General features: G+C 37.2%; 1 protein-coding gene across 3 annotated transcripts in view; it reads left to right on the top strand.

Moving 5' to 3' along the window:
• Nucleotides 1–23,474, top strand: part of Eps8 (EGFR pathway substrate 8, signaling adaptor) — a 169,479-nt gene extending 146,005 nt beyond the window's left edge. For all 3 annotated transcript variants that reach the window (XM_003470436.5, XM_013153149.3, XM_063238268.1), the window contains 6 exons: nucleotides 4,613–4,721; nucleotides 5,546–5,689; nucleotides 14,564–14,786; nucleotides 19,391–19,571; nucleotides 20,479–20,608; nucleotides 22,226–23,474. In XM_003470436.5, coding sequence (XP_003470484.2) covers nucleotides 4,613–4,721; nucleotides 5,546–5,689; nucleotides 14,564–14,786; nucleotides 19,391–19,571; nucleotides 20,479–20,608; nucleotides 22,226–22,339 — 901 coding nt within the window. In that variant the 3' untranslated portion in view covers nucleotides 22,340–23,474. The remainder of the gene's footprint in view (nucleotides 1–4,612; nucleotides 4,722–5,545; nucleotides 5,690–14,563; nucleotides 14,787–19,390; nucleotides 19,572–20,478; nucleotides 20,609–22,225) is intronic.
• The last annotated feature ends 398 nt before the right edge of the window (nucleotides 23,475–23,872 follow it).

Below are 23,872 nucleotides of genomic sequence, written 5' to 3'. Positions count from 1 at the left end.
AATAAACCAAACTTCCTTTACATACATAGAAATATTTAAACTTGATGTAACTGAATATTTACATGCCTGGTCTTTCTTGTCTTTTCATTTTGTTATATTTTATCTTTACTGTGCAACTTTAGAGTTTTTATTTGTCTGTTTTTTTATCTCTAAAAGTTAAGATAGTCAGAGGTGAAGGACTGAGATGGAAAAGAAATAAAGGAACTCAAATCGATTCACTTTTTTTTTTTTTTGCCTTGTTTTCTGGCAAGAAATTTACATAAAGATCAGTCCAGAGGCAAACGAGAGATAAAGAGAGGTGAAAAGTTGGTAGCAGAGTTATAGGATAGTCACTCAGCTGACGTGGAGGAGGGAACATCCTAGTACTTCCCAAGCCCGAAGCCTGTCTCACCGTTCGTGTTGTGTGGCCCTTATTTTTAGTGTATTCTTTTTCTGCTAGAATCGGAGGATGGTGTGGTTTATAATTTTGGCAGGGGGGTCAGAAGTGACAAAAGAAACAATACTTAAGTAATTGACATGGAAATTTTACAGTTACTGCTTTAAGGTCACTAATAACATTAACTCAGTACAGAAAAGTCAGCATTGAATAATGTGCTTCAAAATACCACCATATAAAATATAGTTAATTAGTTAATTACAGTAGATACAGGGGAAGGTCAGTTTTAGAGCTTAAACATTATTTCACTGAAATTAATAACTGATTCACTACTCATCCTATATTTTCATTTTTCTATCCTTCTATTGTAGATCTTAATATTCTAGAGATCATTTAAGATTAGTAATTCTTACTTTTCTCTTGTTTTGTCACTCCAGTATGTCAGAATGTTTTCCATAGTCAGAAAACCACTTAGCTACACCTGTGTGTTCAGTGTTTACAGAATACTTTGATTGTAGAAAAGTTAACATGTTCTATTGTAAGACCACTTGTAGCACATTATGATCACTCAGTAAATACATTTGTTTCATTCGGTGGCTGAAGAAGTGTAGGGGGTGTGGTGCTGTATCCAGCATTTTAGTTACTACCTCCTTGGCCACTTGCAGGTCTCTAATGTATAGCATAACTGATAGAATAACACCTGACAGGTATTTGGTGCAGCTTATCATGATGGCTTTTAAAATTTACCGTAATTGTTAAGGTCTTCTGGAATACTAGGGACGTGGACCTTTGTTTAGTTCTGACTTTGTTTGTACACGATTCACTTTCAAAATGCAGGTAGGCAGCTCACTTAAATTATGTGGAAGTAAAGTATTTTTATCAAAACTTTAAATTTGAAATAAAATATAAAATTAAGAAGTTTAGAATTAGGGAGTTAGGATAAGAAATAAAATTTGTCAAGTATAAAAGTATAAAAGTTATGACTGAATCTCAGGTTTGTCTTTGAGATTCCTGGCTGTCAGAAAAATACAAATAAAATCATTTGCTATTGTTAGAGATAAAAAGTATCTATCAGTTCATTAGGATAAATAGTGCTCGTACTACTACTAAAGTCTCAAAAATATTTGTCTCATGGAACATTATATGGACTGGGAGAGATGATACGAAGGACACTTTTTTGTTTTGTTTTTTTGGTGATACTGGGAGCCTCAGCTCTGAGCTACAACTGCAGTGCTTTGTATTTTTTTGTTTTTAGACACGGGACAGCTAAGTTGCCCATGCTGGGCCCACACCTTCAGCCTTCCTGCCTGAACCTCCTGCAGTACTAAAGTCACAGGCATGCACTAACATGCCTGGCTTAAGGACATTACACTATATTTTCCTTTATTTTAAAGAAAATAAAACCAAGCAAAATAAAACAGAAGAAAGCCAATCAAAATAAAACAGTAAAAATGATAACAAGACTTCAAAACAAGGTAATAGGAAATCAACAATGCTACTATATCTTATTATCTTCAAAATAACTGTCCACTACAGTATTTTTTATCCATACTTTTCCCCAAATTTAGAAAAAGCTGTCTTGAATTTTGTAAAGCTTAAAAAAAGCTTTCTAAAAAAGTAATCTTTGATAAACAAGAAATTTAATTAGAATATATTACAGAAAATTCCATGAAGGGACAGTAGAAAGACAGTGGTTAAAAAGTAGCCATAATAAGAATTTTTAAGCAATATGATGAGTAGTGAGTAGATACTATGTTTCAGGTACCCTGGTAGATCCCATCTCTCAGCTGGGGTTTAGTAGGAGCTGGGACACTTGATAATTGGGTCATTAATGTTTAGAGTTGTTAAGAAAATTTGTCAGTATTGGAAAAGTTACCTGAAAGTTCTGATAGGATATCGAATACAGACAGGTTTTCTTTTATAATTGTTATTATTAACTTTGATCTCTATTATATGACAGACATTCTGTAGGTACTGTATGAAATATATTCATTATTCAGTGAAATCACCATGCCACTTTTTGAATTTAGAACCCTCATCTTTGAAAGGTTATAGTTTACTGCTATTCAGATGTGATTACGCTTTTAGAGATAGTCTCAGATTTTTGTTGTCTCTACATCTGGCTTATTATCCATTCACATATCTGTTTTTCCAAATCAGAAGTAGACCACCTGTTTTAATACAGTCTAGATTTTATAAAACTGTGGTATATCTTAAAAATTGAAAATTACAATTTTCCAGTTGTTAACTGTTATCAGTGTCATGTCCAGGCTTAATCTACAGAGGATAAGAAATTGATTGTAAACCTTACACATATGTAAATTCTAAAACACTTTACAGCTATACCCTGGGTAAATACTAGCATAGCATGCAGAAGAGCTAAGACTATAAAGGCAGTTGCCACAGAGTTTTCAACTCAGAGATGCAGATACCCAGTGGCAGGGAATCACTCATTGTACTCTGTGTTTTCATATAGTGCACTCAAAGCTCTGTTATCTCACGGGATTGTTTTTCAGACCATTGGCGACAAAAGCATGGGGGAAAAGAGAAAGGCAACTGAGACTGTTGTTTTGTAACTTTTGTGATGCTTAAACTTTTTAAATGAATCAATGTAATATAATGTAAAGATAAAATAAATATGTCCATATATTTGTATAAATATGTAAATTCTGTGTAATTTACAGTGGTGCCTCCGTTTAGGAATGTAATTTGTTCTACAGTTTTGGAGAGAATGGCCACATTCCTGTTTGTGCAGGAAAAAGATCACAGTTGTTTGTCACCTGATGCAGAGTTTGCAAACAAAACAAGATTTTCCCAAATGCTTGTTTGTGAATCAAATTGTTTCAAAAAGAAAAAAAGAGCATTCATGAACTGAGGTATCATTGTAAATGTAAATGTATCTTTGTATATACATATATAAATAATTTATTTATATAAATAAAGATTAAAACCAGAACTATTCCAGTGAAGATGAGAAATACATAGAATGTAGGTTTTAAGTTTGTATTGTTAATAGGTAATAATTATAGACATAATTTCACTTTTCTACTTGTTTTTATGTACTGGACATAGCTAATAGATAGCCCCGGCCAGCTTTGCTTCCTGCCCCCGTCCCGTCTCCAGTGGGGCTGCTGTCTGAGGGCTAGCAGATACCGATCAGGGAACATCTGCCAGCCGTAGCTCTGGATGATGCTGTGGTTATTCTCCCGCAGAGCTTAGTGTCCCTCAGCACCTCACAGAGCATGGCAGGCAGTGAGAAGGCTGCACAGTTGCCAGAGATGCCCAACATCTTCAGTCTCTTTGTTTTCTTTCTCTTATAGAGATGTATGAATAAATGTGGAGGTGTAAATGCAGGGTATTATGGAGTAAAATTACTAAAGGTTGAAATAATTGGTTTATTATTGAACCTTCTGAAAAAATATTGACATCTTATTATATATAAATGTAATTTTAAAATTATATTATTAAAACTTCTAATGCTAGTTTAAATAATTAGAAGAGGTGTTTGGGTTTTGTTTTGTTTTGTTTGTGGTAATCAAACCCAGGGCCTTGTTCACACTTGTCAAGTGTTCTAGAGCTGAGCTACACCCCCAACCTGATATTTGTCTTTTTAAAGATTTTTCGTTTTTTAAAAAATGCAGCCACAATGCAGTATTTTTAAAAATTTGTATTGAATTAAAATTTTCTTGCCCTTGTCTTGTCCTTAATCCACACCTTTCTTTGCAATTTATGTAATCTGATAGAGCGTTCTTAAAAGTTGACACCTAGTTATACTTTTCAAAATATATTTATTTGGTTAACAGACATAGCTCAAATTAATAAAATCAACATAGAACATAAATTCCTACTATGGAAATTATCTTAGGTCTCCCTTACTTTTGTGGAAAAAATAATGTGTATTATTGTTTCGTAGTAGAGATGATGATTAAGGAAACAATATCCAGTATGTGTGTTTAATAGGGGAAGAATTCATGGGTTTGGATTCTGGATCTGGCTCAGTAGCAGCCAGCCTTGTGACTCTGTAGTTTATTAAGAACAGCGTCAGTCTGTTCTTTTTAGTAGTATGAACTCTGAAGTTCTTTGTATTTGTCCTCTTCTGTGAAACATAATACAACTAAACTATCATCTAAGTTGTTAAAAAGTGTTCTGGTAACATTTGGCTGGCCCTAATGTTTTGCTTTTATTTTCAGCCTGTAGAAAGAGCCAGAAGAATAGTAATCTTCTTTCTTTTTATAGACATTATGATCCACTCAAAACACAACCCAAGAAATATGCCAAATCCAAGTACGACTTCATGGCGAGGAACAACAGTGAGCTTTCAGTTCTAAAGGATGATATTTTGGAGGTAACACAATTTACCCCTTTGCTACTCTTAACAAAGTGAGTCTAGTTTGTTCCTCTTGCTAAACCTTCCCAAAAGAAATGCGTAGGTCAGGAAATCATTCTTTGTATTATGACTAAGAACAGAGTATACGGGTATGTACATTTTGGCTGCTTTATCACTTTATCTGACCCTGTAGTAGCATCATGGGCACAAGTGGAGGCTATGTAGGATATCTGGGAAGGTGAGATGGATTTCTTGGTTTCTGTTACCGTCATCACTCTTCTGGGCTTTATTCATTTTGGAAACAAGGCTAGTTGTCAGTGTAGATGTAGATGCATCACAATATCCTAATTTTTTAAAAAAGCCTTCTTTTTTTCTTCTAGTATGCTTATAAATAAGCATCTTGTGAACTAATGTTATTAGTAGTTTGCCACAACAAGTCTCTGTCTTGGGTTACAACTAAAAGTTCATCTTACTGAATATATAAGATGATTGGATTACAGTACATTTTGTTAAAAATTGGTTTTTACATTTTTCTATTCCACAACTAGAAACAAAACAACTTTCTCAGAGGGTCATTTTAGTGACCCTTTTTTGTACCTTAATTAATTCAGATACATTCTGGGGAGGCAGCAGGGATGTGGGTAGATTCACTGCAGTTCCGTGTATTCTATACTGGCACGTGTACTTCTTAGTGTAAATCCTGTGAATCACTTCATCAAAAATACATCGATGCTGTCTTCTCATCAGAACTGAAAAAATAACCAGTGAAGTCTACAAATGAAAATTGAGCTTCCTTCACAGAGTGGTTTTCTTACGGAAATGGTGCCTTTCTTTTCTCCCAGATACTTGATGATAGGAAGCAGTGGTGGAAGGTTCGAAATGCAAGTGGAGACTCTGGGTTTGTGCCAAATAACATCCTGGACATTGTGAGACCTCCAGAGTCTGGGTTAGGCCGTGCTGACCCGCCTTACACACACACCATACAGGTAACTGTGATTTCCTAGCAAAACTTAATGTTCATTAATTTTCAAATTCATCACTCATAATTTAAATAATCATTTTAGACCAATGAAGGTCTTTCAGTTGGAGCCGATGGTGACACAGTGAAGAATCATACATGTATTTTCTGATTTAATTCTTCAAGAAATTGTTCAAAATGTTTACACCAAGTGACTGTTTCTCTGAATGCTTTTTTATCCCTTACATTTCTGGCACTGTCAGAAGTAACGTACCTGTCTCTTTACCCATCGTGCTCCTGTGCCCCGGTTTCCTCCCACAGACAAGTAGGTGGCAGTGTGATGGTGGCAGGAGTGTCCTGAAATTCATCTTTAAGCCGTTTTGCCTTAAGAATGTCTTGAATGTTCTGCCACTGAACATTTGAATTGGCACTCATCTCACGCTAGTTCGTGAGTATTTATGTAGTGGATTATAATATTTTTCCTCTTTTGAATTTAAGTTTAATACATATCTGAACTTGCTAGATCAGGCTCTCTTTTCTTGATCATGGAGTACTTCTGAGGTCCATGCCAAATTGTCACTTTCAGTGAGCCTGGTCATCTCACTTACTGTGTCATTTGTCATTTACTGTGACACCTGAGTTCTGTTACCGTTAAGCCCTCGAGATTTCAGACCTGAGATGTGCACTCTGCAGTGAGACCTCACAGTCAGAATGGGTGGACTCTCCTGTGTATAATCTGTGAACCTGGGATGCATTCTCATTCCCGTAGAAGAATTCTTTCCGTTTTCAGAGTCTTGAGAAAAAAAAAATCATACCTGATTCCATGATGATGTAATGAATTCATATAGAAGCTACATAGAATATGTAGTAAAATGGTTAATTTTTATGCCAGGTCTGGGCTTGGAAAATACTAGATTGTCCAGGTCCAGCATTGTGGTCATACTCCTGCTGCTCTGGGAAGTTGCTGATGTCCTCACAGTGCCTCATGGTGTTCGGGCTCAGTGGAGATCCTGCTGTGGGCCAGAAGGACCATCCGTGTTGGAATCCATGAGCCAAGCAAACATTTAAAATAATCAATGCGTAGTTTCTGCCTCTCGATAACCTAAAGTGCTGGCAACAGAAACCACCTGCTGTGGTTCTGTTTTGCTGGGTCTGACGTGTATATGTGCTGTGTACTGATTTATGTTCATCATTTGTCATTAGCTGTTGATGCCAAAGAAGGAGTTTGAGTTATTCAAGGTATGACCTGTTCCATTTCCCATGGATTTTTGAAGTGAATTTATTTTCTAACTTAGATTTTATGCCTTCTCTTTCTCAAGTTCCTTTCTGAGTTTGACCTGATATGCTGTAGGCTTCAGTCTGCTTCGAGAATGCCACCTCTTCATTCTCTTTCCTGTAAAGGTGTTGGCCTTCTCCTTAAACAGTGACAGAATATGTGCTGTACGTCCTTGGGGTGTCTGAGTTGCTTTTAATATTTAATCCATGAGAAGCTGTCATAAGCACTATTCACAAGGCATATGAACCTATCATGGTAAATAATGCCTTATGTTAGCAGAAGCCATGAGTTAAAAGCAGGTATCCAAGTTTGTTTTTGCCTATGTGCATGGTTTGTAGAAATAGGCTAACTGGAAAAAAAAAAATGACACTTAAACTGACAAATAATATAAATTCTAAATATTTTCCTTCACTGAAGTTTCCTAAATAAGAACCTGATATATTTTCCTTTTTGCCACTTACTATCCAGATTTTTTTGTTTTTATCCAATTCTAATTCTTGGTTTGAGCTATAAGTTGATTTTTCTGTTTAAAGCTTGCATCTGTCTAAAATGGAACCAAAACAAATAGCACAGCATCACAGACAGAGTACTTGTGAAGAACGTAATATCTGTTCATCTTTTAACAAATCCTCATTTATGTTTTTGTCAACTTTAGCACAACCAAGAATTTTTTTTGAGTGCTCACAAGTTTCATTGCTTGTTTTGCTATTTTATGTAAATGGAAACTTGTGGTCCTTTTGAGGATTGCCTGGTTTGGCTACTTTTAAGCTATTCAACACTGTCTCACTGTCTTCTGAAAAATTTTCTGTGCTACTGGGACTGCAGTGATATGCGTAGAAATGTGTATCAACTCTGTGTGTGTGTGTGTGGTGTTTAGATTGAAAGCTCTACTTTTAAAAATTGTTAAAAAAAAAAAAAACCAATCTGCTTTTCAACACCTCTTGAAAACTTTGGGCTGAACCCAACAAAATCACCAAAATCTTATAAAATTTTAATAAGTAAGCTTGACAATTTGCTACTTGCTGTCTGCCACAAAACTGCTCTGAAAGGATTCCTGTTCTCAAAACATAATATTTTAAAAAATGCGATGAAAAAAAAATTCTTGGAAATATATGCTGGCCCTTTTTATATGTCTACCGTAGTGTCACAGATACCTTTATCTAAACTGTCTAACGAAGCCTCCTGCCTCTTAGTTCAGAATGACAATAAAGATATCACTATATTTATGTAGATTCCAGTGATCCACTAGCCTCACTCTATAAAACTCAGTTGGGTTACAATTCGTCTTACTCATCTTTTAATTCATGCATTATGCTAATATTTATTGAATGCGAGCATCTTGCACTTAATTGACAGAACTGTGGGAAGCGTAACACTGGGCAGAAATATTAATTCATTTAATTCTTACAGCAACCTTGTGAAACAGGAGCATTTTTCTTAGGCAGCTTAGAGACCAGAGATACAAGTTGCCCACTTGAGACAACTACATGAAACCAGGATGGGGGTCCAGCCCTCTGGGTTCTACTCTTCTAGGGAATAGAGTTCACAAAAACTTCTTTTTGTATAAACATGCCGGGTTTTCCTGTATGTGTAGTTAGACTGACATTTTCTCTGAAGAGCTTTACTTTGCAAGGTAATGTTGATCTAATTTTTAGAGTTAAATCCTTGCCATTTTTTGCATCTCACCTGTTCTGTCACTTTTTGTCATTTAGGCACATATGCCAAATGCTCTGGTTCACTTACAAAGTGGCCATTGTATACGTGGTGGAAATAGAAGAATGAGATACAAACTATTTCCACACAACTTCTGTCAGTTACCAAATATTTTTTAAGTGGACAGACTGGTGGTTTCATGCATTCACATTTCCCATGGAGAAAAATTATATTTGGATGCTGGCAGTCCCTGGACAAAGAACAAGAGTGGAACCCTTACCCATTGTTCTGACACTTTGCTCAGAAATTCTTTGCAGATGGCAGGGGTTCTCATATCTTGCAAAAGCAAAGACTAGGTGGTGTTTAATTGTCGCCTGATGTCCCTGAGAGTCCAGGCTTTTTAGTGTCCTCACATTTGGGATGATTTTTAACAGATCACTAAAGACAGATATTCCCACCTAATGTGTTCCCTAATGTTTAACAAGTTTTAAAAATAAAAGAGAGGAAGGTACTAAAGAATTTATAAAAGATATGGAACATTTTTTAAAATAGAGATTAAATGAAACCACAGGGAAAAGGAACATAAATGCTTTGAAAATATTTTTGGAAATACTGTCTTTTGATTAAAAAATATTATTAGCCTTTCATGATGGCACACACTTATATTCCCTAGTGGGTGGCTAATTCCCTGGGTGGCTAAAGCAGGAGATCAAGCCCATCCTGGGCAAGTTACTGACTTAGGAAGACTGTGTTTTACAATTTAAAATTAAAGAAAATCTGAGGATGTAACTCAGTGCAAAGACCTTGGATTCATATCCGTACCACAAAACAAGGTAGGGTGGGGGAGGAAGGAAATTGTTATGCAAGCAACAGATAGACATTCAGAGAGACTTTCTCTCAACCTACGATCTACTTTCCGCAGTCTCCTCTTTGTTTTGACTTGATTCTTGGACTTGCAGCATCATAATGGTTACCAATGGAGATTTTTGCCCATGGAGATTTTCATGCTATATACCATTAGCAGAAACTGCTTCATTTCCCCTGTTCCTTCTAATACACACAGTAGCCTAATGAAGTCTTTTATTTATTATTAAATATTAAGTGAACGTTTATTATTGTTGTAGTTACTTTTACTATACTGAGACACAAATAATTATGAGTATCCAGTATTTATGGTCTTGCAAATTCAACATAGAGTTTTCCATATTATCTATTCCCTCCCAGTTATGATACTATGGGGACAAATCCCATCTACGCATCGGTGGATGATTCTAGCCCTAGCCAGTTGTGTGGCCTTAAAGATAGCATTTTATCTTTGTGTTTTGACTTGCTTGGCTGTGAAATAAAAGGGTTCTAGTTACATGATCTCTGCAATCCACTCTAGATACAAAATTCTCTTATCCTCTGTGTGTATATTTAAATAACCTTAATTAAGGTGGAAGTATTTTTTAGAGGTGACTATTAAACCACTGACACTATTAACTTCAGCCCATGTTATACATGTTTCAAGCTCAATCCAGACATGTAAATGTGTTGGACAGAGACAGAGTTATCTCTCTTTCTGTCTCGATGTACTGACAGTTAAACCCAGGGTCTTTGCACTAACCTAGTACATCCCCAGCCTTTTTTTGAATTTTTCAACACAAGGTCTTGCTCAGTTGCACAGATTGTGACCATTGTGCTAACTATTCTTGTATATTCTTTTTTTTTTTTTTTTTCTTTTTATCGGTACCAGGGATCAAACTCACGACCGCCTGCTTGCAAGGCAGGTGCTTATGCCGCTGAGCTAAATCCCCAGCCCCTATTCTTGCATATTCTTTCAGCTGGGCCAACTTCCTGATAACATTTAGTTCTTTAAAATTTGCATTTTAAAAATTAATTTGAGACTGCTCATTAATGAGAGGTAGGGTTTTTAGACAGGATAGTTACCTTTTTTTGTTGGTTAAATAAATTCTATTGTGTTAAAGGTATACAATGCGATGACATATACAATATACTGAAATGAACTGAAGTCAAATTACATAACCGTCATCCCACATAATTCTAACTGTATGGTAAGAGAAGCTGTAACCTACTCATGTAGGAAGACTCCTAGATACAAGATGCAATCATGTTGTCTGTTAGATCTTCCTTCCTATTTGGCCTACACATTTGCTACTTTATGATACACAACATTATCTCCCATTTACTTTTAATGCCCCAGAGGGGACCTCTGGTAAACACTTTTCTGTTGTCTATCTCTATACATTTGATCTTGAGGATGGATATGTTTTATTGTGCCTCATGCACTGAGATTTTCCCAAGCATCTTTTGTGAATACTTGACTGACAACCACCCTACAGTGTATAATTAACTGCCCAGCATACATATGCACACAATTATAAAGCTGGTCTGTTTAGACTGCTTTCAAGTTCACAACCAAAGCCTACTAAAATCATGCCATGAACGTGTGGCCCCTTTTATATAATCAGCTATTTTAAAAAGCAGTATACTTACATTGAATGGACCCTAATTACATTTTTTATAAAGTGTAAAAAAATGATCCTATATTATAACATTTTAACGCAATACTTTAAGACTTAAATAGTTGTGATTGAAACACTGTGCTATTTACCCTGTAGTTTAAGCCACGTGATTAGCTTTATACATCTAGATAACAGTGATGGAAATTAAGTATAAATTTACAAGCTCTTTCTCTGGTTGACTTCTGAGTAGCTAATTTTGCTGTCAAAACCTATTTGCTCATGTTTTATGGTATTTTATGTAAATTGTAACTGATATTATTTTATTTCCATATTCTGTTTTAATTTTCTCATTTAATCTGATTTGCTCCATTTTCTTATTAGCAATTACTTGGCGAGCTGTCTGAGGTAACCCACACTTGCTCCCTCCTGGCAATTCTTTTTAATATAATGTTTTGGATTCAATCTCTGGACTTAACACCCTCCAAATGTTCCAGCTGCACTTAGTTTTTATTGCAAAGTTCCAGAGAGACTAAAATTAAGAGACAAACATGTAATTCAGAGTAGGTAAAAAATTTTAAAAACAGTTTAATTTTAATGACATTGTTGGGCTTACTTGCATAATTTGCTCTCTGAAGCAGTATCTTGCATGTATCAGGGGCTTATGTCTCAATAGCTCTGTTTAACCTTTGAGAAGTTTTACTGAGCTTTAGTTGCTAGGAAAAAATAACTCAATCCAACTTAACCATTAATGAGGAAGTCAATTTCCTATAAGGTCGAGGAATTCTGAATTCTTCAGAGAGACAAAAAGAGTTATTAGTATGGACAGCCTTTTTATTTGTGAGGGATAAGGGATCATAGTTTGGAATTGACAGTAATTGTGCAAAAGTGATCCATAGCAGATTGATCAAACTGCTGCTCACTTACCCACCATTGAGGGGTTTGTGGGAATGTGGGATTTTCAGTGCTGTTTATTGGGAAAGTCCCAGGCAAACTGGGAAGAGTTGGTCAGGATTTCTTGATTGGTGCTTTGGTGCCTTTGCTGTAGGAAGAAAGGCTCCAAGACTTTGCATAAGTTGAGAGTATAAGGGAGCCTTACATGCCTCCAACTGGAGATGGCCAAGAGGCAGAAATAACCAAAGGAAGAGCAGAAGCCGGGCAGTCGGTAAACAGAAATGGAGGAGCAGGAAGGGCACAGAAGACTGATGCCCACAGTCGGTACTGGTTTTGTTTCTTCCACACGAAGACTCAGAAACTGGCCAACAGAAACGGTGCTCTGCTATTCGTCTCAGGATGGGTTGTAGGGGTTCAGGGGTGGCACTTTTTCTCACTTCCCGTGGTTGGAAACAGGAGACAGGAAGAGAAACTAAGAAACATACGCAAGTAAACATAATTTATGCCATAAATCATGAAAATTTTTCACATGGATTTGGAAATTTCCATATGCATTTTATTTTTTAAAAACCTGTTGTTCCGGAAGGTGACACTGATAAGGTCACATTATATAGCAGTAACAGATGAGTGAAGGGAGGCACCACACATTTGGTGAGCTGCCTTCAAGCTTCACTGTGACAATAACATGTAGTGTATTCAGTTATGAACAGTGTTATTTGATGGGTAGCAAAACACTGTCTGTTCTTGTTTTTATGAAAGCAGAAAACATGAATCATATCATGGAATGCAGAGCTTGTAGCACTTTCTATGTTTCAGAAACAGACTGATACTTTTGAAACACTAAAGTGAGAATTGGTTAACCCTTCATGAAATTACACGCAAAGGGTATTCTTATCAAGGGCACACTGCGTATGTGTAGGTCAGGTGACTTTGGTGTGTGCTAAGTATATTTTGATGTTTGTTGTATTTGGATTTCTTTAAATATTTATTGGCCCAAATATAGGAAGAATGTTTTGTGAAGTGTAAAGTGATGCATTCTAATATATTACTGAATACATTAGAAGTGTTTCTAGGGCTTGCGCAGATTGGCAGCCTGTCTCTGTCCCCTCTAACTTGGTGGTGGAGCCCCCGCACCCTCCTCCTCCTCTTGCCCTGCCCACTTTGTCCTGCTCCTCTCTCAGTGCCGAGCACCCTGGTGTACTCCTCTTTCAGTTCTTCCATCTGTGCGTTGCATCCCTTCCACCTTCTTCCCCCAGGCTGAGTAGCTTTTTAAGAACCAGCAAAAACAAATGAGCCTCCTTCCCATGAAACTTCCACAGGTGGTAATCATTTGCTGTGAAAGCAACATGATGAACGTTGGTGTGTTGTTTTTTGAGTAATGATTTAACTTAGAAGTGAAGTGTGTGTGATGTGTATTGTTATGTTCTTCATCTCTGTGGAAATTGGGGAGGACTCTCTTAAAATCAATATTACCTTATATTTGGGCCAATTTAGAGTTAAAAGTAAATACTGCTCTAATCAAAGGACCAGATTACCAAAAGGTTTTCATTTTTCATTTTACAGGCTAATGCTAAATTTTAGAATAATTAAAATTGCTCTGGAGCAGCATTTCAGCTTTATCTGAGTTATAAGTCATTGCTTTCTCTGTCATGGATTCTATGAAGATGATATGCCTTTTGAGAATTTGGAGCCTCTTATGATAGAATTATCTATTAGTTGCAGTTCTTTTGTTTAGATTCAAAGTTTTATTGTTGCATATTTTATAAGGAATATACATATTTTATAATAGCCTAATCCATGATTTAAAAATTATTTGAAAGCATTGCACACGTTATATGCTTTTTAAAGCATAATCCCTTTTTTCTAATTCATTTGTAAGTTGCAATCCTAAATATTTAACTTTAGTCCTTATCTGTTTGTTTTTATAGTACATGGATGGAACTTAGGATGTTGTTCATGTTAGGCAAATGCTGTACCACTGAGCTCACCTCCCATCTAAAACTTCAGCCCCACAATCATGTGTCCCATTACATACCCATTTTCTACCAGTCAAAAGAGTTGCACCTTCAAAAATTTAATAACAACATTTTGTCCCCCAAAGCATAAGTCCTTTGCTTACTGAAATATTGCCCCTTGAACAAAAACCTCAGAACAATGGAATTAAAAACCTTTACTTATGACATACATTGAAAAGAATTGGAATATTTAGAGCTGTGAACACTGACTTCCAAGGCCATTAGAAATTATTACTAAGAAATTATAAAATGATGAGAAATTATTTGATTATTCTGATATTGTGTGATTCTGAGTCCAGATGTAATCCAGATTTAGTTTTCCTGTACTGTTTGCTCCTGTTACACCCTTGTTACTCTGTAAATTTACATACTGACATAAAACAAGTAGGTAGAATGTTATAAGGTTCTTTTTAATTATTATACCATATCGGATGAGATGTGTGCAGGTGAGTGTGTATATACACATGTAAATTGGTGATGGGTTTGTTTAACATAAGTTTACAAATAAGTACTTGTCAATGACCTGTCGATAAACCATTTGTTTTCTTAACCTAGGTTTCTATTTTTTTTTTAACTTCAAGTTAATTATTTGTCTTTTTTAGAAACAAAGGATGGAGTATGGTCCAAGAGCAGCTGATACCCCTTCTGCCCCGTCACCTCCTCCAGCACCAGCTCCCGTTCCCGTCCCTCTGCCGCCTTCAGTACCAGCCCCTGTTCCTATGTCAAAGGTCCCAGCAAATATCACTCGTCAGAACAGCAGCTCTAGTGACAGTAGTAGCAGTATTGTGCGAGACGGCCAGAGACACAAACAGCTTCCAGTGGACCGTAAGTTTCCCGGGGCATTTCCTCTGCGTTTAAAAAGTATGAGGACAAAAGGAAATACTGTTTACTGTTGATTCTACTGGTGTGAAATAGTACTGGATATTAACAGCAGTCATTCAGTGCAGACTATGGGAAATTTCACTTAGGTTTGTATCCTCTAAGTAGTTCCTCTAAAACGCAGGAGTCTCCTCTCTGATGTTAACATATGCGTGTTTCATTACCTTCTGGTAGTTGAATGCTGACTCTAGAGACAGACACATTGGAATTTGTACAGGGAAACATCACTTATTAGCCGTGTGACCTTCAAACAATTTAGTAATCCTCTATGTTTGTCTTTTGAAAAATAGGGCAAAAATAATGGTATCTGCTTCATAGGAAAAGTGTGAAGGTTAGTGAGAACACGTGAAAGGAACTCATGGATAAGCATGGAGTGCAGTGGTTCTTAGCCTGGGGTGATTTTGCTGGCTTCTCCGTGTCCCTGGGGACATTTGATGTTTGTCTGGAGACACTTCTGTCACAGTTGCGTGCTGTGGGCATCTGTTGGGCAGAGGTTACCTGTTCAGCATCACCCTACACTGCATAGGATGGCCCCCTAAAGCAGCGTGATTGGTCCCTGAATGTCAGTGGTGCTGAAGTCTAGAAACACTGACTGACTTTACTTGATGATGTCTGACACGCTGTATCAGTCAGTAGTTCTGCCGTTGTCATTGCTATGCTGGTTGTTTTTCTGCTTCTCTTCCTATTTGCTAGTGTGATGTACACATACGTAGTTAACACAAGCGTAATGTCACCAGTGGCTAATCGCAATCTCAGATTTACCTTTGAAATTCAGATTTCCTGTGATTTAGATTTCAACTTCATATAAATTAAGTTTGATTTTTATTCGAATGGTTTCTATGGAAACCATATTTAAATAAACTGAAAAAAATACCATGGCCAGTTTTGAATTATCTTTGTCAGTGTTGAGGAAGAAAAGCATAGATATTTTGAGAATTGAAGAAGAATCTAAGATAGCCTTGATTTTGTCTTTTCTTCGACATGTCTGTGTAATTTAATGTTCAAATTACATTTTTTAAACATATTGTTAAGTTGCTTTACCTTACCTATGCTTGCTATATAAAGCTCCTAAAAGACTGGAGCCAGGAAGATAATTTTGTGTATCCTCAGTATGATACAATCATGTAAAGGAAAAGTATCTGGGTTTGTGTGAAATGTTTACCTTTCATTTTATCAGTGTAGGCCCCTCCTGAGTTCTGCATTCTTAGTCCACCTCAACATACGATTGCTCTAAATTATCAGTTTCTTCTTGTTTCTTTCAATGCTGTTTATATTGTGGAAAATGCAAAAATTTCTAAGTTGCTCCTTGTAGCAAACCGCATCTCTGACATGCAGATGTGTATACTGAACAATATTGTCCTAGGTGAGATTGACCCTAAGATTCATGTTCAAAATTTAACTCCTAAAATGTCACTCTTATTTGCATTGTGTTCTATCATTGCCACATCTATTTAGTTGTGATTATTCTTGCTAAATTAAAAATAATGAAGACACTAAAACTATTGCTATTTAACTGTTCTAGAGTTCTAGGTAAACACCAAGACTACTTTTGTACATTACTTTCTCTTTCAAGGTGTAGTTTATTGAAAAAACCTTATTCATATCTAGAGCTTATTAGAAAACTAAAGGAAAAGTAAAATTTTTTAAAAAGCAGTTAACTGTGCAGCAGAAACAATTGAGTGTATGAGTGTGAGAGTGTGAGTGGGTAATTGTATGATTAACAAAAATGTAACATGCTACTAAGTTTTTAAAAATATATGTACATTTTTTTAAAAGGTCTTTTATTTATAGACCCTAAAAAAATCATTTGAAAATGAGAAAGTTCTCTAAATAGTTTATTCATTTCCCTAGGGGGAAATTTCCTCTGGAAATACTGTTTGTTCCTTTTTTCTTCCCACAAGCCTGCAGCATTTACTTCCCCGACACGTGAGCACAGTCATCTTTGACGGTGTGGCGTCTTTTTTTTCAGGGCTGGGATCAGAGTTCATAGGCGTTTAGGCCCTATTTGGAAGAACTTGTGGGTTGGAACAGTTTGTTCTTTGTCCTACTGGGAAAAACTAAGAATAACCTAGTGGGAAAGAGACATAGTTTGGATACTTTAAAACATAGAGAATTCTCCTGATAATTGGTGACTCATCATTTTCATTTTTTTTTTTTTTTTTGTAAAGGGGTATGTATCTTTCCCATAAACAGGGGAGAAGGGTAGTAGATACGATTTGGAAGTAGTTTCTGTGACTTTGACCATAAAATAGCCCTGAGCTGGAAGTCAGTACATCCAGTGCCATGTAAATTTCACTTTTAATTAATAATGTGACTTTGACAGATCACTGCTCTGGTTTTGGTCTCCATGTTCTTATTTGATTGTTTAAGAGGTTTGCTCCTGATAATTTTCAAGGACTCTCTCAGCAGAAAAGTCAAGAGAATACCTCGCTTATTCACTTGCACCGGGGATATAGAAACAAACACACTTGTATTTTAAAGAAAGTAGTTGTATAAAGAAAGCCATAGAGAATATTGGAGAGCAGTAAGTCACTGGGAGAGTAACATACCTGTGCCTAGGGAATGCTGTTGGAGAAGGGGTGGAGCTTTGAATAAGCAGAGGAGAGCAAGAGAGTCATGTGGCTATTTGGGGGAAAATACTCCAGGCACAAGATGGGTGGCCCTTAAATTTGAAAGGCACCAAGGACGCGATTATAAGCCAGAGTGTGGAGTTCAGGTGCAGAGTCCTGTGGTTACCTTGAGGGGGTGGTGGTCATATGAAATGTTTCTGTGGGAGTCATTTGGATTGTGTGGAAATGTTTGGAGCTGAAACATCTGACTCACATTTTAGAAGGTCATTATGGTTGTTATATTGAGAAGAGAAATGGGTGGGGTGGTAGAGAGTAGGGGCAGAGAAACCTGTTACATAGGCTGGTGGCTTAGACCAAGCTAGCAACAACAAGAGCAGCAAACATAGAATAATGTGATTAGATTTCAGACATAGTTTGTAGAGTCAACAGGGTTTTCACATGAATTACACATTGTATACAGTGGGGAGCCAAGGCTAGCTCCACGGTATTTTATCAGAACTGGGAAGATAGAATCACCAGTAACTGCATTGGGATGTTAAAAAAATGTCATGAAGGCTTACTTCAGGAAGATCGAGATTTCAGGTTTGGACATTTTTTTATTTGGATATATTTCAGACACCTAGTAGATACAATCTAATACATAGTGAATGTGCCAAGTGAACAGTTCACATAGATGAATTTAGAGCTCTGAGTGATAGGACGAGCAGAGTGATTTGTTAGTCATCAGCCTTTCTTTGGGCATGAGGCAAGGCACAGTGATCTTTGGGGGCCTGAATACAGGCAGAGAAGAGGCTCAAGGTTTAGGCCCTGAAGCAGTTTGCCATCTAGGAAGTTAAGAAAAGGAGTAACCAGTGAGGTAGTAAGAAAATCAGAGGAGCGGAAAGGATTTCCAGAAGGGACCTCTTGCATCAAACATTGCTGAAAAGTTAAATGGGATGGTGATTGAGAAGGAATTGCCACTGGAGTTTTAATGCAGGGCAGAGGAGGGATGGAGACAGAAGCACTGAACTGAATTTAATGAATTCAAGAGAAAATGGGATATTAGGAATTGGAATCAACTAACATAGACACCTTGCAGTGTTGCTTACAAAGGAGCATAGAAATGAATGGTACCTGCTACAAAAGGGCTTATTTAAAGATAAATAATAATATTTAGTTATTATTTAGCTAGCATATTTGTATGCTAATGAAGTGGTTCAGTATGGGGAAGAGGTCTGATAATATAGGAGAAGTTATTGCCAAACTGTTTCGGTAGGAGAGAACTTGGGGTCTGGTACACAACACCGGCTGGCTTTAGGAGCGTGAAAACAGGCGATCTGTACTATTGCAGGGAAGGAGGGTAGAGTGCTAGGAGCAAGGAAAATCATGTTATTCAGAAATTAGAATGTGAGATCATGAGAGGACTGCAGAATAAGGTTGGAGGTTGTGCACACTGAATAGATGTCTTAGAAGATCATTACATGTAGTCTCAACCCAGGCATCTTAATGGTTGGAGTTGGCTTACTCTTCACTTTGGGAGCAGGCCTGTGGACCCAGACCTCCCCCTGTGGCTTGCTGTAGCCGCCTCTGTTCCATGGCATCAGAACCGTCTCCAGTGGAGAATCAGTGCCCTAAGGAAAAGCACGATTGTTAAGGAACATACAGAGCCCGACTGCTGCTCATGTCATGAACATGACACAAGCTCATGTATCTCCGCTGTGTCACACTCAGCTCCAGAGGGTCAGGCACAAAATAAAAAGCGTGGTAAATTAACCAGGATAAGGTTTTGTCAGATACCCACAATGTAGAGGGGAGAAGAGCTAGAAAGACATTTTAATCGTTGATCACAAAATACACTAGGTTGGGATAAAAGTGAGGGAAGGTGAAGGGAGCCCTGACTTGTAAGCCTTGTTAGACTGAAGGAACACTGGGATTGGGCTTCTAGAAAAGGGCATCATGCTAAGGATTTGCCTATGTGACCTGCTCCCTGCTGGTGTTCAGGGCGGAAGTCTCAGATGGAGGAGGTACAGGACGAGCTCATCCACAGGCTGACCATCGGGCGGAGTGCCGCACAGAAGAAGTTCCAGGTGCCACGGCAGACCGTGCCAGTCATCAACATCACGTATGACTCCACGCCGGAGGACGTGAAGACATGGTTACAGTCAAAGGGGTTCAACCCTGTGTAAGTGTCTTGTCACCTTGGAGGTCCATGTAAGAAGTGTGACTTATTTCTTGCTAGGTCATTTACATGTCACAGATAACTTTTAGGAGCCCAGACTGCATTGTGGACTACTCTTCTGTACTCAGGGAGACACTGTAGCTATTCTTAGCTTAAAAAGATTGGAAGATGCAGGAGTAGCTCATATGATACCACTGTGTATGGTCTGGATGTCTGTTTGTTATCGGTTCCTCAGATAGCTGTCAACAGTTGCAGGCCTTGGTAATTGGCTTCACCCTCGTTGGGTACACAGAGTAGTTAGTCTTTGCAAACTCTTCAGACCATATGAGATGGCACAGAAGCTTTTCTCCTGCTAATGGGCTATCTCGAGTCAATAAAAAACAAGTAACTTGGCCTATCAATCATAATCTTAATAGAACCTTTCCTCTAGTAAGGCCATCATAGAGGTCCTATTTATAATCTAAAGATCTATGAACATTATGCATATTTGGTACAATGAACTATTTTAATTGTACATATTATAAATTCATTTACCCAGTATGATTTAATAAAAAAGAGGGATGCAGTGGTTGACTATTTGCCAGACTACTAGAAAACTCTTCCTTCCATAAAAGACCATATTTCAAAGAATTGATTCAGAGCAATAATGGAATGAACCTCAGCTGTCTTCTGGTGCTTTATCACCAGTGATCTTGTGAAAAAAGGAGCGTCAGGGCCAACTTGATGATAGTTACTTGTTACCACATTAACTGCATATTGTAGTGCATTTGATACGTGTTCCTATGCGTGGAGCACATTTAATAAAAGGGAAGTTACTAGGAGAAACAGAAAATTTTCTGTTTTGTTGCTGTAGTTTTTCTGGGCAGCATTTTTAATGTTCTGGATTTTTATGCTTATTTTTTCTCTTCAGGACGGTCAATAGTCTTGGAGTGTTAAATGGTGCACAACTTTTCTCTCTCAACAAAGATGAACTGAGGACAGTGTGCCCCGAAGGAGCCAGAGTGTTCAGCCAAATCACCGTGCAGAAAGCTGCCCTTGAGGTAGGAATCGGCAGCCTGAGGTGGTGCTTTCCTGCTTTAGGCGAGAGTAGAGAAAGCTCTGCAAACAGTTGTTCTCGTCTGCTTTGGCCAAGCTCCCTTTCTTCCACAGCTGAATTAAATTTGACACAGCTTTTATAAATCTGTCACTGGAGACCATCAGTGACCATTGGGAAGAAAATTAATTTATTATACATGTTCATGTCACGGAGCTTGAGCATATTCTTTGGGACATTTAATAAAAATCATAGTGTGCTCATTTCATATATGCCTATAGCCATGTAAGAATTTAAATTTTGACACAGTAAAAGAAAATTCACATCTGAGTGAATGCCTTAAGAGGCCAGAATTCTTTTGCCTATTCTTAATATGTAGTTTGGAGATTTTAGTAAGATATGAGTTATAAGACTTTAACATCCCAGCTCTGTATCTAAGTAATCTCTGGAGAAATAGTAGGGATCATTGAAAATGGAGAACCTTGAAGAGTAATTATTTCATCATAGTTGTCTGTATAATTACCAGAGAGTAAATGTTTTCTAGATTGGATATCCTTAAGCTTCTCCTAGCCTGCTGTCCTTCTACTAGGCAAGTAAAGGTGGTAATTTCCAATTATTACATCTCACAGCTATTAACAGTTGCATGACGATTATGTTTGAACTCAATTAAAAAGACAAAGGTTTTGGCATGAAATTGATACATAATTATCTGTAGCAGGTATATTATATAAATTCAGTAGTTAAATAGAGTCATGCACATGATCCTGTAACCTTTCTCAATCTAGAGAAATACATTTCTGTTGCAAGTTTTTTCTATAACCTTGATCTTGGGGACTTAATAGAAGGGTTTGATGATTGTTTTCTGTATGTTGAATATAAATAAGGATTATATAGTTTCTCCAGAAGTTTTGTTACCATTATACTTCCTTATTTTGTTAGAGTATGTAAATTACTTCCTAAAGGTACATTACAGCGTCCATTCTCTTACAGCTTCTGGGTTGGTTCATTCCTGTGAACCATGTGGCACTGTCACTGCACTTGCTGCCTACTTCCTCATGATCTCTTGCTGCCAGATCTCTGGAGTGATGCAGGCAGAAGGTGGCTGTGTGAGGGTCCTCCTCTCCCCTGTCACCCTCTCCTTAGGGCCAGTTCATCCTCCTGATTCTGACTTGTGTTGCCAGGAACTTCCGTTGAGGAGACACAGTAAGGAGAAGGTTCACAAGCCGTTAGGACTGGGAAGTGAGGCAAGCTAGTACGATCAGAGGGTCAGGAATGTCTGAAGGGAAACTTGGCTTTCAAGCCTACTTGTTGGCCTGTTTTTAAATCTCCTAAAGGGAGATGAGTATCAGGTAACTTTTCTTACTTAAACACATGTGCTCTTTTAAGGAATCTAGCATCCAGATGGTGAATGCATTGTCTCAAGACATTCTATAAAATGCAATTATCAGTTATCATACGTTGGTAAAGTCTAGAAGCTGCACTTACTTGATGGGAAGGTATTAATTTTCCTGAGGAAAGATTGGAAGAAAATCACAATTGATTTGTACTCTGAGCCTCTTCATTACATAACCCACTGTTGACACAGGCCAGTAACCATTTTGTCTGAACTGTGTTTGTTTTCCAGGATAGCAATGGCAGCTCGGAATTGCAAGAAATTATGCGAAGACGACAGGAAAAAATCAGTGCCGCTGCTAGTGATTCAGGAGTGGAATCTTTTGATGAAGGAAGCAGTCACTAATTTGTCATGTATTTGTTTGTTTTTGAACTGCATTATTCTTGGCATTATTTCAACATGCTTTGTTTCCAGAAGCCTCGAAGGGGAGATCAGATTCATTTTTCTTGGTATACATAATTTATCACCCTAAAAAAATTCATACCTGGGTAAACAGGGAGCTGGCTTCTGGGTCCATTTCTTTTATTAAAGCTGAAAAATCTCAGGCTGGATTTTTTGACCTTTGGAAATATTTTTTTCTATTTTACTGAGGTGAGGTTTCCTTTATTAATTAATTAATCCCATCTCATTGTATAAGTGATAGTTGATTATTTTTTTTGACAGCAGTGAATTTATTTACTGCAGCAAAGCAAAGATACTATGATGCAAAATGTCAACCATTTGTTTTCTGTAACCATAGTGTCTATCATGCGGCTCACTTAGGCCAACTTGTGTTTGCTTAGGTTTCTCCTCTGAGGTATTCAATGGTAGACTGATGTAAAGTTCTTAATGCCAACAGTTTGAAAACTTTAAAACATTTGACCGAACTGTAAAGCACAGCCAGAGCTTGGACATGCAGACATGAACCTGTGATGCACTCCCAGGACATTTTCTTTGTCGTGGCTCTTTTCATTCCAGTTCCTTGCATAGCCTGTATTTTGATTTAGTTTCTGTTCTGCCTATGATATATACTGTGTTCTTATATATAGAAAGCACAAGTGGAAAGAGGTCATATGCACTCAAAATCTGTCAAAGGACATAGCCCACGTTGGTGTGCACTGCAGTATTTTGCTTAATGAGGGCCTCAGTTATGAATATTGAGCTAAGCAGTTAAAAGGATATTGGGGCCATTTTATGTGTTTATCTGTGTTAAGTCTTTCTGGTAATAAGCACTTAATTTACATGTACTTTAATCCTGTGAAAGAGTCTAGATAAAAGAAAGATGCTTAACCTTCAACAAATGTTATTTTTTGAAACACGATTTTTGTCATTAAATGTTATATTATGTCGCCTATATAAAGCAGATGTTATGTAAGAATGTTGTATATTTTAACATAAATCCATTTAGAGAGATTATCTAGATTCATTAATTTTTCATAGTGCCTTTTCACAAGTCAGTGGGAAAGTCTGCAATAAACAGTATTTGCTATATGTTAATAAATGGCTTTTGTCTCATTGGCAAAAAGATGTCTGCTTTGTACCCCAAGGATTAGAATTGAATGGAGTGGGGAAAAAATAGAGATACATTTGAAAATAAAACTAGGTTCTGTTCCTGAGTGGGTGGAAACCATTCTAGAATACTTCTTTCAATTGTTGGTCCTCTTTACGCCTCTCTTATTTCATCTTTTCGTGCTTCCATCTGCTCGGATTTGGTAACAGTAAAACTTATTTAACCCATAAATTGTAATTGCGAACTACTTCTCCATAAGCAATTTACTACATCTCTACAGTAACTTTGTGAGGTGTATTTTTATAGATAAACAGATTTAGCTTTTAGATGCCGAGTTCCCCTGATGGTGAAGAATGTGGGAGTCTTTCATCATCTGTCTCCTTCGCTGC

The sequence above is a fragment of the Cavia porcellus genome, unplaced genomic scaffold, assembly GCF_034190915.1.
Source record: "Cavia porcellus strain 051 isolate PalLab524CR breed Dunkin Hartley unplaced genomic scaffold, mCavPor4.1 scaffold_27, whole genome shotgun sequence".
In the NCBI taxonomy this organism is placed as follows: domain Eukaryota; kingdom Metazoa; phylum Chordata; class Mammalia; order Rodentia; family Caviidae; genus Cavia; species Cavia porcellus.
This window is presented reverse-complemented; position numbering and strand designations above follow the sequence as displayed.